The sequence below is a fragment of the Capricornis sumatraensis genome, chromosome 11 (assembly GCF_032405125.1).
Source record: "Capricornis sumatraensis isolate serow.1 chromosome 11, serow.2, whole genome shotgun sequence".
In the NCBI taxonomy this organism is placed as follows: Eukaryota; Metazoa; Chordata; class Mammalia; order Artiodactyla; family Bovidae; genus Capricornis; species Capricornis sumatraensis.
The window spans coordinates 11773875-11787412 of record NC_091079.1 but is presented as its reverse complement, the minus strand read 5'-3'; the positions used below and the strand labels follow the sequence as shown (position 1 = coordinate 11787412).

General features: G+C 37.3%; 1 protein-coding gene across 1 annotated transcript in view; it reads left to right on the top strand.

Moving 5' to 3' along the window:
* ADGRB3 (adhesion G protein-coupled receptor B3) overlaps positions 1–13538 on the top strand; it is an 878910-nt gene that overhangs the window by 818128 nt on the left and 47244 nt on the right. Inside the window, exons 21-24 of the mRNA XM_068984093.1 lie at positions 983–1049; positions 3560–3645; positions 10150–10248; positions 10564–10735. Coding sequence (XP_068840194.1) covers positions 983–1049; positions 3560–3645; positions 10150–10248; positions 10564–10735 — 424 coding nt within the window. The remainder of the gene's footprint in view (positions 1–982; positions 1050–3559; positions 3646–10149; positions 10249–10563; positions 10736–13538) is intronic.

The following is a 13538-nucleotide window of genomic DNA, read 5'->3' as shown; positions in this document are numbered from 1 at the left end:
GCTCTTGAGGACAGGCTTAACAGTGGTGGCGCACAGACTTAGTGGCGCTGTGGCCTGTGTGATCTTCCTGGGTCAGGGATCGAACATGGGTCTCCTGCGTTGGCAAGTGGACTCTTTACCACTGAGCCACCAAGGAAGCCCCAGGTATTGTTGATTGTTGATTGCTGTTCATTTTGGAGGCAGCATGCTGATTCAGGGGACTGAGAGCTAATATGAAAGGGTCAGAGGTCAAGGAGAGGTGCATGAAGTGGTAGACATGACTCTGATCCGGAAGACCTCTTGACAGTCCTTTGCTGTGACAGAATGAGCATTTGTACCTAAATGGTTACTGTCTTTGTCCATGAAAACCTGCACTTCTTGGGGAATCTAGTAATTGAAACAAACACAGCTAGACTTATTTTCATTCAAAAGCTTATCTTTAGTGATTTTTTAGCAGTCTGGGAAAAAGTAAAATTGGAAGAAAGAAAAAAAAAAAAACATGCAAAATGTAGATTATCTGTTCCCTACAATGATGGCTTTTAAACCAGTATCTTCCACTATCTCAATGGCCTCAAGGAAGAACAGGTAAATGGCATGTATAAGTCTCTAAAAACACACTGTTCCTGCTTTAGAGTATACTGGAAAAATTCCATAATGGATATAAAGCAGCATTTTGCATAACTTAATAGTTACATTTGTACTGCAAGTCACTGTAAAAATCTCACTGCAACAGTAATTTGTCGAAAATGTTTTAACTGCCTGACAGTAAAGCCTCATAATCAGAGTTTCTTTCCTGTGAGATGTATGTGGTATATGTTACTCACGAAGTATGCTAATTTTAGCTTTTTTTCATATCTTCCATGTATTTTTAAAAAAACTATGAACCTTTGAAATATGCCAGAATTCCAAGACTAAGCACATAGTCCAAACTATTTGTGTCACACGTTAGTGATCTAATGCATGTCACTAATTGGTGTTAGTTTTTATCTGATGTTCTTTCCAGTTGCTGGCTCTCTCTTGAAGGAGGTCTACTCTATGCCTTTGTGGGACCTGCAGCTGCTGTTGTCCTGGTAAACACCAAAATCAGCTTAATTGTTTTTCTTAACAAAGAAAGTCTACTTTGCTTCCATTAGAGTGACACTTCCGTATTGATTGTGCAGAAATTTTAAAGTTTGATGAATTGTTACTTAAATTTTAATGTTGACGTCTATCCAGTGCTTTATTACACTAAAATATTCTTATTTTGAAGCCTGACGAATACTAAGCATGAGAGTACGGGATTTCTCTTTCAGGAATTTCACATTTGTGAAGAAGTGTGAGTAAGTTTCAGTAAATTCTTCCTTGTTAACATATAGAATTTCCTCATATATTATTATTTCACCTTTACACTATTACACCTTTATACTTCATAATATGATCTACAGAATTATTCAAATCTCTTAATTTGGTGTCTGGGGCTGACACCAGATATCAACAAGAAAGTGTATGTTCATGTGTCAAAGTTTCTCCTCCTCACTGCTGCAGATGTCTAGAACTGGACATTTCTTTGTTGTGGGGCTGTCCTGTGTATTTATCAGAACCACTGGCATCTACCTGCTAAATAGCAATGGTACCCTTCAAGTTGTAATAATCAGAAAATGTCTCCAGAGATTTTGCAATGTTCACTGAGGGTACAAGTCACCCCCCTCTAGTTGAGAACCCCTACCATATTTATGCATGAAGTTTTACCAATTTTTCTTTTTTGAATCACAAAAGAATTCCTTTGCATGTTTATTTATAGGAACATGAAAATTTTCCACAAACTTGCCTTTCCTCTGTGTCTCTGAATTTATTGATTACAGATCTTTCTTATCTAATAAATCTTTGAAAAATGTCAGAGAAAAAAGAAACAATCTGAATTAAATACAAAGATGCATTTCACTGTACAATCAGATTTCTAATTGAAAAGTTACCTTTTCGATTCTTGAATCATTCAGTAAGTTGGAAGCTGGAGATATCTTTCTTAATAGCTCTGTGTGGTTTTCTTTCTTTAAAGTTTGTTCTTCCTCCTCTAAATTATAAAAGGGAGCAGAAACTTGGTGATTTACAAGAACAATCTAGGCATGAGTGTTAGAAGAGCATAGGAAAACTAAAACTCTCAGACATAGTTCTAGCCACTGCATTGAATTTTTATTTAATCGACTGAATTACTTCCCTAGGCTTCTAGATTAATATACACATAACCCTAAAGTGAAGAAACAATGAGTATGTGTGTAATTGAAAGACAAAAGGTCTTTGGAGTGGTGATGAATTCTCTCATGTTTAAATTGTAGATTAATAGAATCCACAGAATACAGTTTTTTTTTAGTTCAAATATAGATATACGAAGATGAGTCAGTCTTTCGCTTGATCAAATGGTATCTTGTTAGGGAGCTATGAAGAGTGGCCCCTTCTAAGTCTTTACCTAACAGTTTCTTTGGATCTTCTTTACACCAGTAATTAAGCAGACTCTAGCTTTATATTCCATCTGCTCAAAGTATATTGGAGAAGTAGAAGTTTCTTTTTTGTTAACTAGTCATCCTGCTTCATTTAAAACATATTTTTCACAAGCTACTAGTTGCAATGTACAGGCTTCACCATTTGCAGTGGGTGTCGCACCAAGATTCTTTTGACCGTGGAGGGTAAGGGACAGGAAGGCAAAAAGGAGAAAATATTTTTCCTCGATTATCTTGGTTTCAGCATTGTACTGGATTCCTTTATCAGGAAGTGCCAGTAGGCTAGAGAACCCAGCGCACTTATAATAAAGCCGCTACAACTAGACCACAGCTCTCTCTACAGCATTTTACAGTTTGACTTGAGAAAGATGAATATGTGTGATTTCATCTCAGCTGTGTTATGCAAGAGACCTTTTAAATGGATAGAAGAGTCTTAGAGATGCTGAGACTGGTTCAATAGAGCACATTATAAAAATTAGTGTAAGTGTCCGTCTGAAAGGATGCTGGTGAATTGAATAGCCTTTCCCCTTTGTCCAGAAAACCAAGGTGCGTTAAAATGCCCCCAGTCTCATGGGAGAAAACAGTTGCACAGCACGAAGAACTGAGGCATTCTGTTCTCCCAGTTCCGAGCAATGACAAACCTTAGCACCTTTGCCTGGCAGGACTCACCCTGGCTGCACTTTGCAAGACATAATCTTCTGATACCCAGACATAGTGTAAAGCTCATTAGTCCATTTGTTTTATTCAGGGATTATTCAGAGAAAAGAATGCTAGATTGGCATAATATGGCAATTTAAAAGTTAGGCCGTGCAATATTAATTTCCTCAGTGTTAACTGCAAAACATGGACAGTAAATGGGCCGAAAATACTTCAGAGCATTAAAGTAACCCACCTAGCCAACTCACGAGAATCCTTTAAGAGATGGACACTAACACTACTGGTAAATTGCCCTGTTTTCCTGTATGCATTTATAAAATATTTGAGAAGGGCTTCCGGTCACTACCATTGCGAGTATAGAATTCTGCCAAGGTTGTGAATGGATAAAAGTGGGTTCTCAAGAAAAATCAGGGACCTGATTCCCTTCAACCTTTGTTTCTGTCTGACAGGTCAACATGGTGATTGGCATTTTGGTATTTAATAAACTTGTTTCAAGAGATGGGATCCTAGATAAAAAGCTCAAACACAGAGCCGGGTAAGCTGCAATTGGTGGATTTTGAAGGGTGTTTACAGCATGTCCCATACACCAGTCCCAGATCACCAACTGCATTTGACTGGGCCTTGGATTTTGTTCTTGAGAAACTGGTGTGTATGGTGGACTATGCCATTCGAGCTTCCAATGGGCTATTCTTAAGAGGTGTCAGCAAAATCTGAAAATAATTAAAGAGTCCATTAAGAAAATCTGATTTGTTTGTGTGTATTGCCTGTGTGTAAGATAAGAAGATTAAATATTAAGGCTAGACTTGAAATAATTGTTCTTGGGTGAGAGTTTCAAAGACCTCCTAGTTTTAGTCACAAAGGACAGGAGGATAGATTGAACCTAATATCAGTATGGGACATGACAGAATAAGGACAAGCAAAACTTAGTAGGGCAAAAATATTGCATTTTATTTGTTCATTGTATATATCAGAAAAATTCTTCACTTGAAATAATTAGGAAGCACTAGTTTTATCATACTTTCATTTTTATGATATTTTCACTATAACTTGCTAGAAAGTTACTCATAATTTTCACTTGTACATTTTAACCACTTATAAAATAATGCAAAATATCTCCTTTAATTTTACTGTTATAATATCACCATATCTAATGACAATAACATTTTATAAGCAGGTTGGTAGCATCTTTTTAAAGTTATATCATTAACTCATAAATTTGTAAAACCTTGAATGAAATAGTAATGTTTTTGAATTTCCCTTTGAATCTTTTCTTGTAAAAAGTTTATAGCTTTCCCCTTTCTGTTTAACTGTATCCCCATTCAAAGCTTACCCCAGATGTTCTCATTTCTTTAATAATCTATGGTATCCTTAATGGTCATAGTATTTTATCACTGGCTGGTGGGAATTTTAAATCGTTCGTGTGTTTATAATCCATGTAAGAATTTAAGAGACAAGATAGGCTGGGCATTTTCCCCCTATTAAAAGATTAGGTTTAATGGCTTTCAGTATGAAGTTAGATATCATTTAAATCAAACATTAGAACTGCAATGATGTAATAAACACATAATTGGCGATTCCTTTCTGAGCGGAAATCACTTCCCATCTGGAGACTTCTTTCATTTCAGATAAGTCTCTAAGGCAACTTGAAACAGGCAGACTTGAGCTTGCATAGACACTGAGCTTCCTATGCCATTTAAATTAGAAAGTTTTACACTATTAATTGATAGTTTGAAGTGGTTAAATTGGAGCAACAGCTACTTCAGTTATTTCTGCCTAGGTTAATCGTGTTAAAATAAATTGTTCATACTGGGTACTGGATATAGAAGCTCATTTCTGCCACTAGTGGTGTAAAGTTGTATAATTACTTGCTAAAATTGAGGGTGGAGTGGGTTAGTGGTTAAGATAAAGCTTAGAAGTAAAAGAGAAAATCATGCTCAGAAAATCAGCTAATCATGCTTAGCTCTGCAATTTCTTAGCTCTGTGTGTCTTTGGGCATGTTATTTCATCTTTCTACAGCTCAGTCTTCTTACCTGTAAAATGGGGGTAGTAACTCCTGCTTCATGATAGAGTATATGAAAAAAAAATGTGTGTAAAGCATTCACTAGAGTATCTAGCACATAGCAAGCAAGCACTCACTCACCATTGGTGACTCTTGGTATGATGGGTGAGATGAAGAAGCCAGGCTAGACAGCTTGTTTGCAAAGGACCCTGAACTTCTGTCAAGCAAGCACCCATGATACCACTATTCATGACACTGAGATCAGAAAAAGAGATGAAAAAAAGAAAAAGAGATGAAATTATCAGAATAAGCATAATGCTAAGGATTTATTAAAGTCAGTATTGTTTTTCTCATTTGATTGTTTTATATGTAATATGCAGTTTGATTCATGTAACTCTTTGTAAGGCAGAACATAGGTTTAGGAGAAATGACATTATCTTTATGAATATAGAAATTATCCATTTCAGTCTACATATTAATTTTAAAATCCCTGTTTCTAAAAATGTCATAGAAGTTGCATCTGTTTTACTGGGAAAACTGAGTCAAACAGTTTTTTTTTTTTCCATGTTCAAAGGCCACTACTAGAGAAATACAAATAAAGTTAACACAAGTTAAAACATCAGAATGTTGGTTACTGTCCAAAGCAGAAAAAGATTATTAATAAATTAATGATTCTAGGCTTAATTTTTTATAACAGAAAATGCTATTTTAGCTTAAAGGTTGACATTTGCTCTCTATTCCAATGTGTGACTGAATGAATTTTTCAGATCTGAACATTTGCAGCGAATTTTTAGTTCCCAGAGAAGCAGTGAGGCCAATAACACAGACTTCAGTGAAGAACAGATAATCAGAATTATCTAAAGAAACATCAGTCAAGAAGCTAACTGATTAATTTAATTGATACTCTAATTGTAAATTTAGACCATTTCAGGTTATTAGAATATATATACACCTACATAAATACAAATATACATATGTGTGTGTGTATATATATATATATGTGTATATATACACACATATATATTTATACACACCAAGTGTTTCTTTTGAAACATTATAATTTGGAATCAAATATAGTACCAACATGGAGAAGGAAATAGCAACCCACTCCAGTACTCTTGCCTGGAGAATCCCATGGACGGAGGAGCTTGGTGGGCTGCAGTCCACGGGTCGCAAAGAGTCGGACACGACTGAGCGACATGTTCTATTGTATCAACATATTCCTCCCCCCATTTTACCTACTTCTTAATCTCCTTTCTTCTTTTCATCGTCAATTATTGCCAAGCAAATAGTTTATGCTCAATAAAGATTGATAAAAGAATGGGTGAATGAATATTAAAACAATAATACAATAATTTGACAAGTTTTGTAATACCCAAACTAGTATAACTTTTTCTAATACATAAAGTATAGTTAGTTACCAAGGGGGAATTTATTGCAAATATCAACATATCTTATATTAAGTGATATTTGGAAAAGAGTGAACATAAGATAAAATGACATGTGTCTTTTTAGAACATCTCAAACAAGATATTTCATTTTCTTTTTTCCTGCAATGGAACTTTCTTATCTACTGTTATGAAGTATATAATGTGAAGAATATTGGTATAGGCATTCTCCTGGGAGCAGATGCAAACACACTGGCCACTTCTTGAACCATTCATGAACCAAACTGGGTAGACTGTTATGAGTTATTCCTTGGAAAAGTCTGGATACTTGTGGCTAGTACCTTTGCCCTATTTTGAATTAGTAAAGTGAATAGTTTAGAATCATATTCTCCACCCCCACATCTAACTCTGAGAGTTTTGATCTTTCTCGTGGGGTCTACTGATTAATCTGCTTCCTTAATAACTTTCATATTTATCATCTTATCAAAGTTCGATTCACCAATGAAGGCACCTCTTTAAAAGAAACCAGACATTCTGAATTATGAGCCCCTTGTCACTTTCTCTGTTCTACCGTTTTTAGTTTAAACATGGTACTACAGGTCCACCACAATATTAGTCTTTTAAAAAACCTACTTGGAAAACCTGAGCAGTTCAGTTCAGTCCAACTCTTTGTGATCCCATGGACTGCAGCACACCAGGCCTCCCTGTCCATCACCAACTCCCGGAATTTACTCAAACTCATGTTCATTGAGTCGGTGATGCCATCCAACCATATCATCCTCTGTCGTCCCCTTCTCCTCCTGCCTTCAATCTTTCCCAGCATCACGGTCTTTTCAAATGAGTCAGTTTTTCACATCAGGTGGCCAAAGTATTAGAGTTTCAGCTTCTGCATCAGTCCTTCCAAGGAATATTCAGGACTGATTTCCTTTAGGATGGACTGGTTGGATCTCCTTGCAGTCCAAGGGACTCTCAGGAGTCCTCTCCAACACCACAGTTCAAAAGCATAAATTGTTTGGTGCTCAGCTTTCTTTATAGTCCAACTCTCATATCCATACATGACTACTGGAAAAACCAGAACATTGACTAGATGGACCTTTGTTGGCAAAGTAATGTCTCTGCTTTTAATATACTGTCTAGGTTGATCATAACTTTTCTTCCAAGGAACAAGTGTCTTAATTTCATGGTGGCAGTAACCATCTGCAGTGATTTTGGAGCCCAAAAAAATAAAGTCTGTCACTATTTCCACTGTTTCCCCATATATTTGCCATGAAGTGATGGGACCAGATGCCATGATCTTAATTTTCTGAATGTGAGTTTTAAGCTAACATTTTCACTCTCCTCTTTAACTTTCATCAAGAGGCTCTTTAGTTCTTCTCTTTCTGCCATAATTTTGGTGTCATGTCATCTCCATATCTGAGGTTATTGATATTTATCCCGGCAATCTTGATTCCAGCTTGTGCTTTATTCAGTCCAGCGTTTCTCATGATGTACTCTGCATAGAAGTTAAATAAGCTGGATGACAATATACAGCCTTGACATACCCCTTCCCCAATTTGAAACCAGTCCATAGTTCCATGTCCAGTTCTAACTGTTGCTTCTTGACCTGCATATTGGTATCTCTAATTTTCTTGAAGAGATCTCTAGTCTTTCCCATTTTATTATTTTCCTCTACTTCTTTGCATTGATTGCTGAGGAAGGCTTTCTTATCTCTCCTTGCTGTTCTTTGGAACTCTGCATTAAATGGGTATATCTTTCCTTTTCTCCTTTGCCTTTCACTTCTCTTCTTTTCTCAGCTATTTGTAAGGCCTCCTCAGACAACGATTTTGCCTTTTTGCATTTCTTTTTTCTTGGGGATGGTCTAGATCACTGCCTCCTGTACAATGTCTTGAACCTCCGTCCGTAGTTCATCAGGCACTCTGTCTAGCAGATCTAGTCCCTTGATTTGATTTGTTACTTCCACTGTATAATCATAAGGGATTTGATTCAGGTCATACCTGAATGGTTTAGTGGTTTTCCCTACTTTCTTCAATTGAAGTCTGAATTTGGCAATAAGGAGTTCATGATCTGAGCCACAGTCAGCTCCCGGTCTTGTTTTTGCTGACTGTATGGAGCTTCTCCATCTTTGGCTGCAGAGAATATAATGAGTCTGATTTCAGTATGGATATCAGTGATGTCCATGTTTAGAGTCCTCTCTTGTGTTATTGGAAGACGGTGTTTGCTATGACAGTATGTTCTCTTGGCAAAACTCTGTTAGCTTTTGCCCTGCTTCATTCTGTACTCCAAGACCAAATTTGCCTGTTACTCCAGGTATCTGTTGACTTCCTCCTTTTTTATTCCAGTCCCCTATGATAAAAAGGACATCTTCTTTTGCTATTAGGTCTAGAAGGTCTTGTAGGTCTTCATGGGACCGTTCAACTTCAGCTTCTTTGGCATTACTGGTCAGGGCATACATAGACTTGGATTACTGTGATATTGAATGGTTTGCCTTGGAAACGAACAGAGATCATTCTGTCATTTTTGAGACTGCACCCAAGAACAGAATTTCAGACTCTTGTTGACTATGAGAGCCATTCCAATTCTTCTAAGGGATTCTTGCCCACAGTAGTAGATAAAATGGTCATCTGAATTAAATTCACCCATTCCAATACATTTTAGTTCACTGATTCCTAAAATGTCGAAATACAGGGAAAGCCTGTATTTTACACATAAACATCACTTGGTAATGGATGAGAGACCACAGAAGATCATTTCAAGGTGTTTTCAAGTTTGATTCAAATAATTTCATTTTGGTTTCTCCTAAGAGGGTAAGGTTCTGTTAAACCATTCGTTTACAAAATACTCTTTTCTAAAGAAAAATATGTCAAGTTTTTCTACATCGTGTGTCTGAATTTATCCACAGAATCCTCTAGACTTGAATATACCATTCAAAAACTATTATATTATGTCTTTGACAAAATGTTCAGAAAGAACGTTTTGAACTTAGTAACTATATTAAATGTGTCTTACTAAAGTGAAACTGTCACTCTGTTTATTAGCAACTAATATTTCATCAAATTTATCAATCTCTATATTCAGATCATCCTAAAATATAGGATCAATTCATTGATGCTAAATGAAATTTCAAAATGTAAATATGTTTGGTTAAAGGCTACATCTTCCTCATAGGACTAAAAGCTTATAATATGTATGTCCTTATGTTGGAGTTCTGAGATACCTGTGTGTATTTCAGAAGGTTTTAATTGATATTATGTTCCTCTTGTAAATGACATTGAAAATCTCTGAAACTAGGAATCCTTACCTGTTTGATTATCAAGGTTCTGAATAAAGGGTTTTCACTGTATGTCCACACAAATACATACTTACGTTTAACTCAGTGTATTGGGCAACTTTGACCTGTAGATACAAGGCCCATTTGTGGTATAAATGATCAAAATATGCTTTGCATGTAACAAAGGCCCATATTATTAAGAGGTAAATGTTACAAAAATAATGTGTAGTGTAAATGCATCTTTAAACACGACCGAGAGAATTCCTCTTTGATAAATATGCTTTTCTGCATGAAATCATATTTAAAAGCTAACTTATAGCAGCAACTTTTTTTGGTGACAATTCAATATTTTGTTCTTTTTGTGGGTGTTCTGTTTGTTTGCAGTCAGATGAGTGAGCCTCATAGCGGTTTGACGCTCAAATGTGCCAAGTGTGGAGTAGTTTCAACAACAGCTTTATCAGCCACCACCGCCAGTAATGCCATGTTAGTCCCAATCATTTACATCTTCTTGTTACAAATGTTTTACCGTGCATGTGAGAAAATGCTATGATGGAAAATAAATCATATTCGCTAATATTAGAACTAAGAACATACGTAAATGTTTGTAATTTGCAACTGCTTTTATAACTATTGTGGGATTGCTTATCAAAAAATAAGTAAAACTGAAATCTTATCTGCTTTGTGGCTTCCAAGTTAATATGTTGGTGCCACATACAAGAATGCTTTGTTGAACGGGGATTAGGTTATGGCCTGAGGCATACCTGCGGCTACATAATGTCGCTTCTTCTCTTCCAACAGGGCGTCTCTCTGGAGCTCCTGTGTGGTGTTGCCCCTTCTGGCTCTGACGTGGATGTCTGCAGTTCTGGCCATGACAGACAAACGCTCCATCCTGTTTCAGATACTTTTTGCTGTGTTTGATTCATTACAAGGCTTTGTGATAGTCATGGTCCACTGCATTCTTCGAAGAGAGGTGAGAAAGATCATTCTTGCAGGAGTGAAGAATGATACTTAGAAGAGTATTTTCCATGTTAATAAATAGGATCTTTTCTTTTAATAACTGGATCTTGAGATTAAAGCCGGTCTCCTCTAAAGACAATTGTTGGAGCATCAATGCTAAAGGGAAAGGTTAAAGCAAAGGGGACTCCTTGGACTCTGAAAATGACAGATTAAAACAAATGGCACCAAGCAAGGAGAAACACCAGCAGAGGTGCCACGAGAGGCTATGATACAATCACAGGTATAGATAAGAGGGTGGGCGGCCTATCTGTAAAAGATAATATGATGCTGTTTCTTAAAGCTGTTCCCTAACTTGTGCTTCTACACACGGCATAACCCCATTCCTCATACTTAACTAATCTTGTTTTAGATAGAAAATTTTGAAGATGCATGAGCAATTCTTTTGTCTCTGTACTAAGGTATGGTTAAGGTTACTCAAAAGGGATGATTTTGATATGGATTTGATGGTTAGAAAACACACACACACACCCAAAAATGGCCACAGTGGAGCATGATGGACAGTCCCCAAGGACTGTAGGTCTATAATCACAGCGTTTCTCCAGGTTCTGGTGAGGTTTGCTGGTAGCACTGAGAGAAGGAAGTCATCCTTCATGTACTGAGACTGACTTGTACCAAATCTATCCAGATGAGTGATGGAGTTCACACTTATTGTTTAGGGATAAAATATTGTTTTCCAACTGGTGCAAAAATTATTCTGAGTGCTTACAAGCAGTGACACAGTGTTTACAAGGTTTCTGAGTCATTTTAGCATTTACTCTGGGGATGGTGGTGACTAAAACACACAGTGACACAGTGCCATGCTAGTAACTTTGAGAAGATGGTTCGGTTCAGTTCAGTCGCTCAGTCGTGTTTGACTCTTTGTGACCCCATGAATCGCAGCACGCCAGGCCTCCCTGTCCATCACCATCTCCCAGAGTTCACTCAGACTCACATCCATCGAGTCGGTGATGCCATCCAGCCATCTCATCCTCGGTCATCCCCTTCTCCTCCTGCCCCCAATCCCTCCCAGCATCAGAGTCTTTTCCAATGAGTCAACTCTTCGCATGAGGTGGCCAAAGTACTGGAGTTTCAGCTTTGGCATCACTCCTTCCAAAGAAATCCCAGGGTTGATCTCCTTTAGAATGGACTGGTTGGATCTCCTTGCAGTCCGAGGGACTCTCAAGAGTCTTCTCCAACACTACAGTTCAAAAGCATCAATTCTTCGGTGCTCAGCCTTCTTCACAGTCCAACTCTCACATCCATATATGACCTCAGGAAAAACCATAGCCTTGACTAGACGGACCTTAGTCAGCAAAGTAATGTCTCTGCTTTTGAATATACTATCTAGGTTGCTCATAACATTCTTTCCAAGGAGTAAGTGTCTTTTAATTTCATGGCTGCAGTCACCATCTGCAGTGATTTTGGAGCCCAAAAAAATAAAGTCTGACACGTTTTCCACTGTTTCCCCATCTATTTGCCATGAAGTGATGGGACCAGATGCCATGATCTTTGTTTTCTGGATGTTGAGCTTTAAGCCAACTTTTTCACTCTCCTCTTTCACTTTCATCAAGAGGCTTTTTAGCTCCTCTTCACTTTCTGCCATAAGGGTGGTGTCATTTGCATATCTGAGATTATTGATATTTCTCCCGGCAATCTTGATTCCAGCTTGTGTTTCTTCCAGTCCAGCGTTTCTCATGATGTACTCTGCATAGAAGTTAAATAAGCAGGGTGACAATATACAGCCTTGACATACTCCATTTCCTATTTGGAACCAGTCTGTTGTTCCATGTCCAGTTCTAACTGTTGCTTCCTGACCTGCATACAGATTTCTCAAGAGGCAGGTTAGGTGGTCTTGTATTCCCATCTCTTTCAGAATTTTCCACAGTTTATTGTAATCCACACAGTCAAAGGCTTTGACATAGTCAATAAAGCAGAAAGAGATGTTTTTCTGGAACTCTCTTGCTTTTTCCATGATCCAGCGGATGTTGGCAATTTGATCTCTGGTTCCTCTGCCTTTTCTAAAACCAGCTTGAACATCAGGGAGTTCACAGTTCACGTATTGCTAAAGCCTGGCTTGGAGAATTTTGAGCATTACTTTACTAGCTTTTACAGTGATGTATGAAGGTAAGCAAAGTTCTTAACCTCATTTACCAAATGAGGAGAACAATGTTTCTGAGCTCCTTTAGTATAATACAGGTGTCAGCCATAAACTCACAAGTATATTCCAGTAACACTGTATGATGAAAAACAAGGAAAACAGAATGACTTCACATTTCAAGGGGAAAGGGAATTTCATCATTTAAAAGATCTGATCTAGCTCACCGTTGCCAGGACATCACAAATTACTACCTAGAATATCAGCATTAAAAGCATTTTAAGTGTTGAATTTTTCGTAGACCAAAGTTGCATGAAAATGTTCTTCTTCGACCATAACTATTAAAAGGTTATTGCTGAACCACGAAAAGATGCCGGGATTCTTGGTCTCCAGAGGAGAAGAATTCAATCCAGGGCCAGAGACAAGGCTTGATCACTCAGAGCTTTTGTGTAATAAAGTTTTATTAAAGTATGAAAGAGACAGAGAAAGCTTCTGACATAGACATCAAAAGGGGGCAGAAAGAGTACCCTCTTGCTAGTGTTAGCAATGGAGTTATATACCTTTTAATTCGTTATTACAATGAATCAAAAGAATGTCTCAAGTTTGTGAAAATTTTAACAGACCCACTCCCGCAATTTACATTTTAGGATAACAAGATTAGGATTTAACAATAGATCTTGCC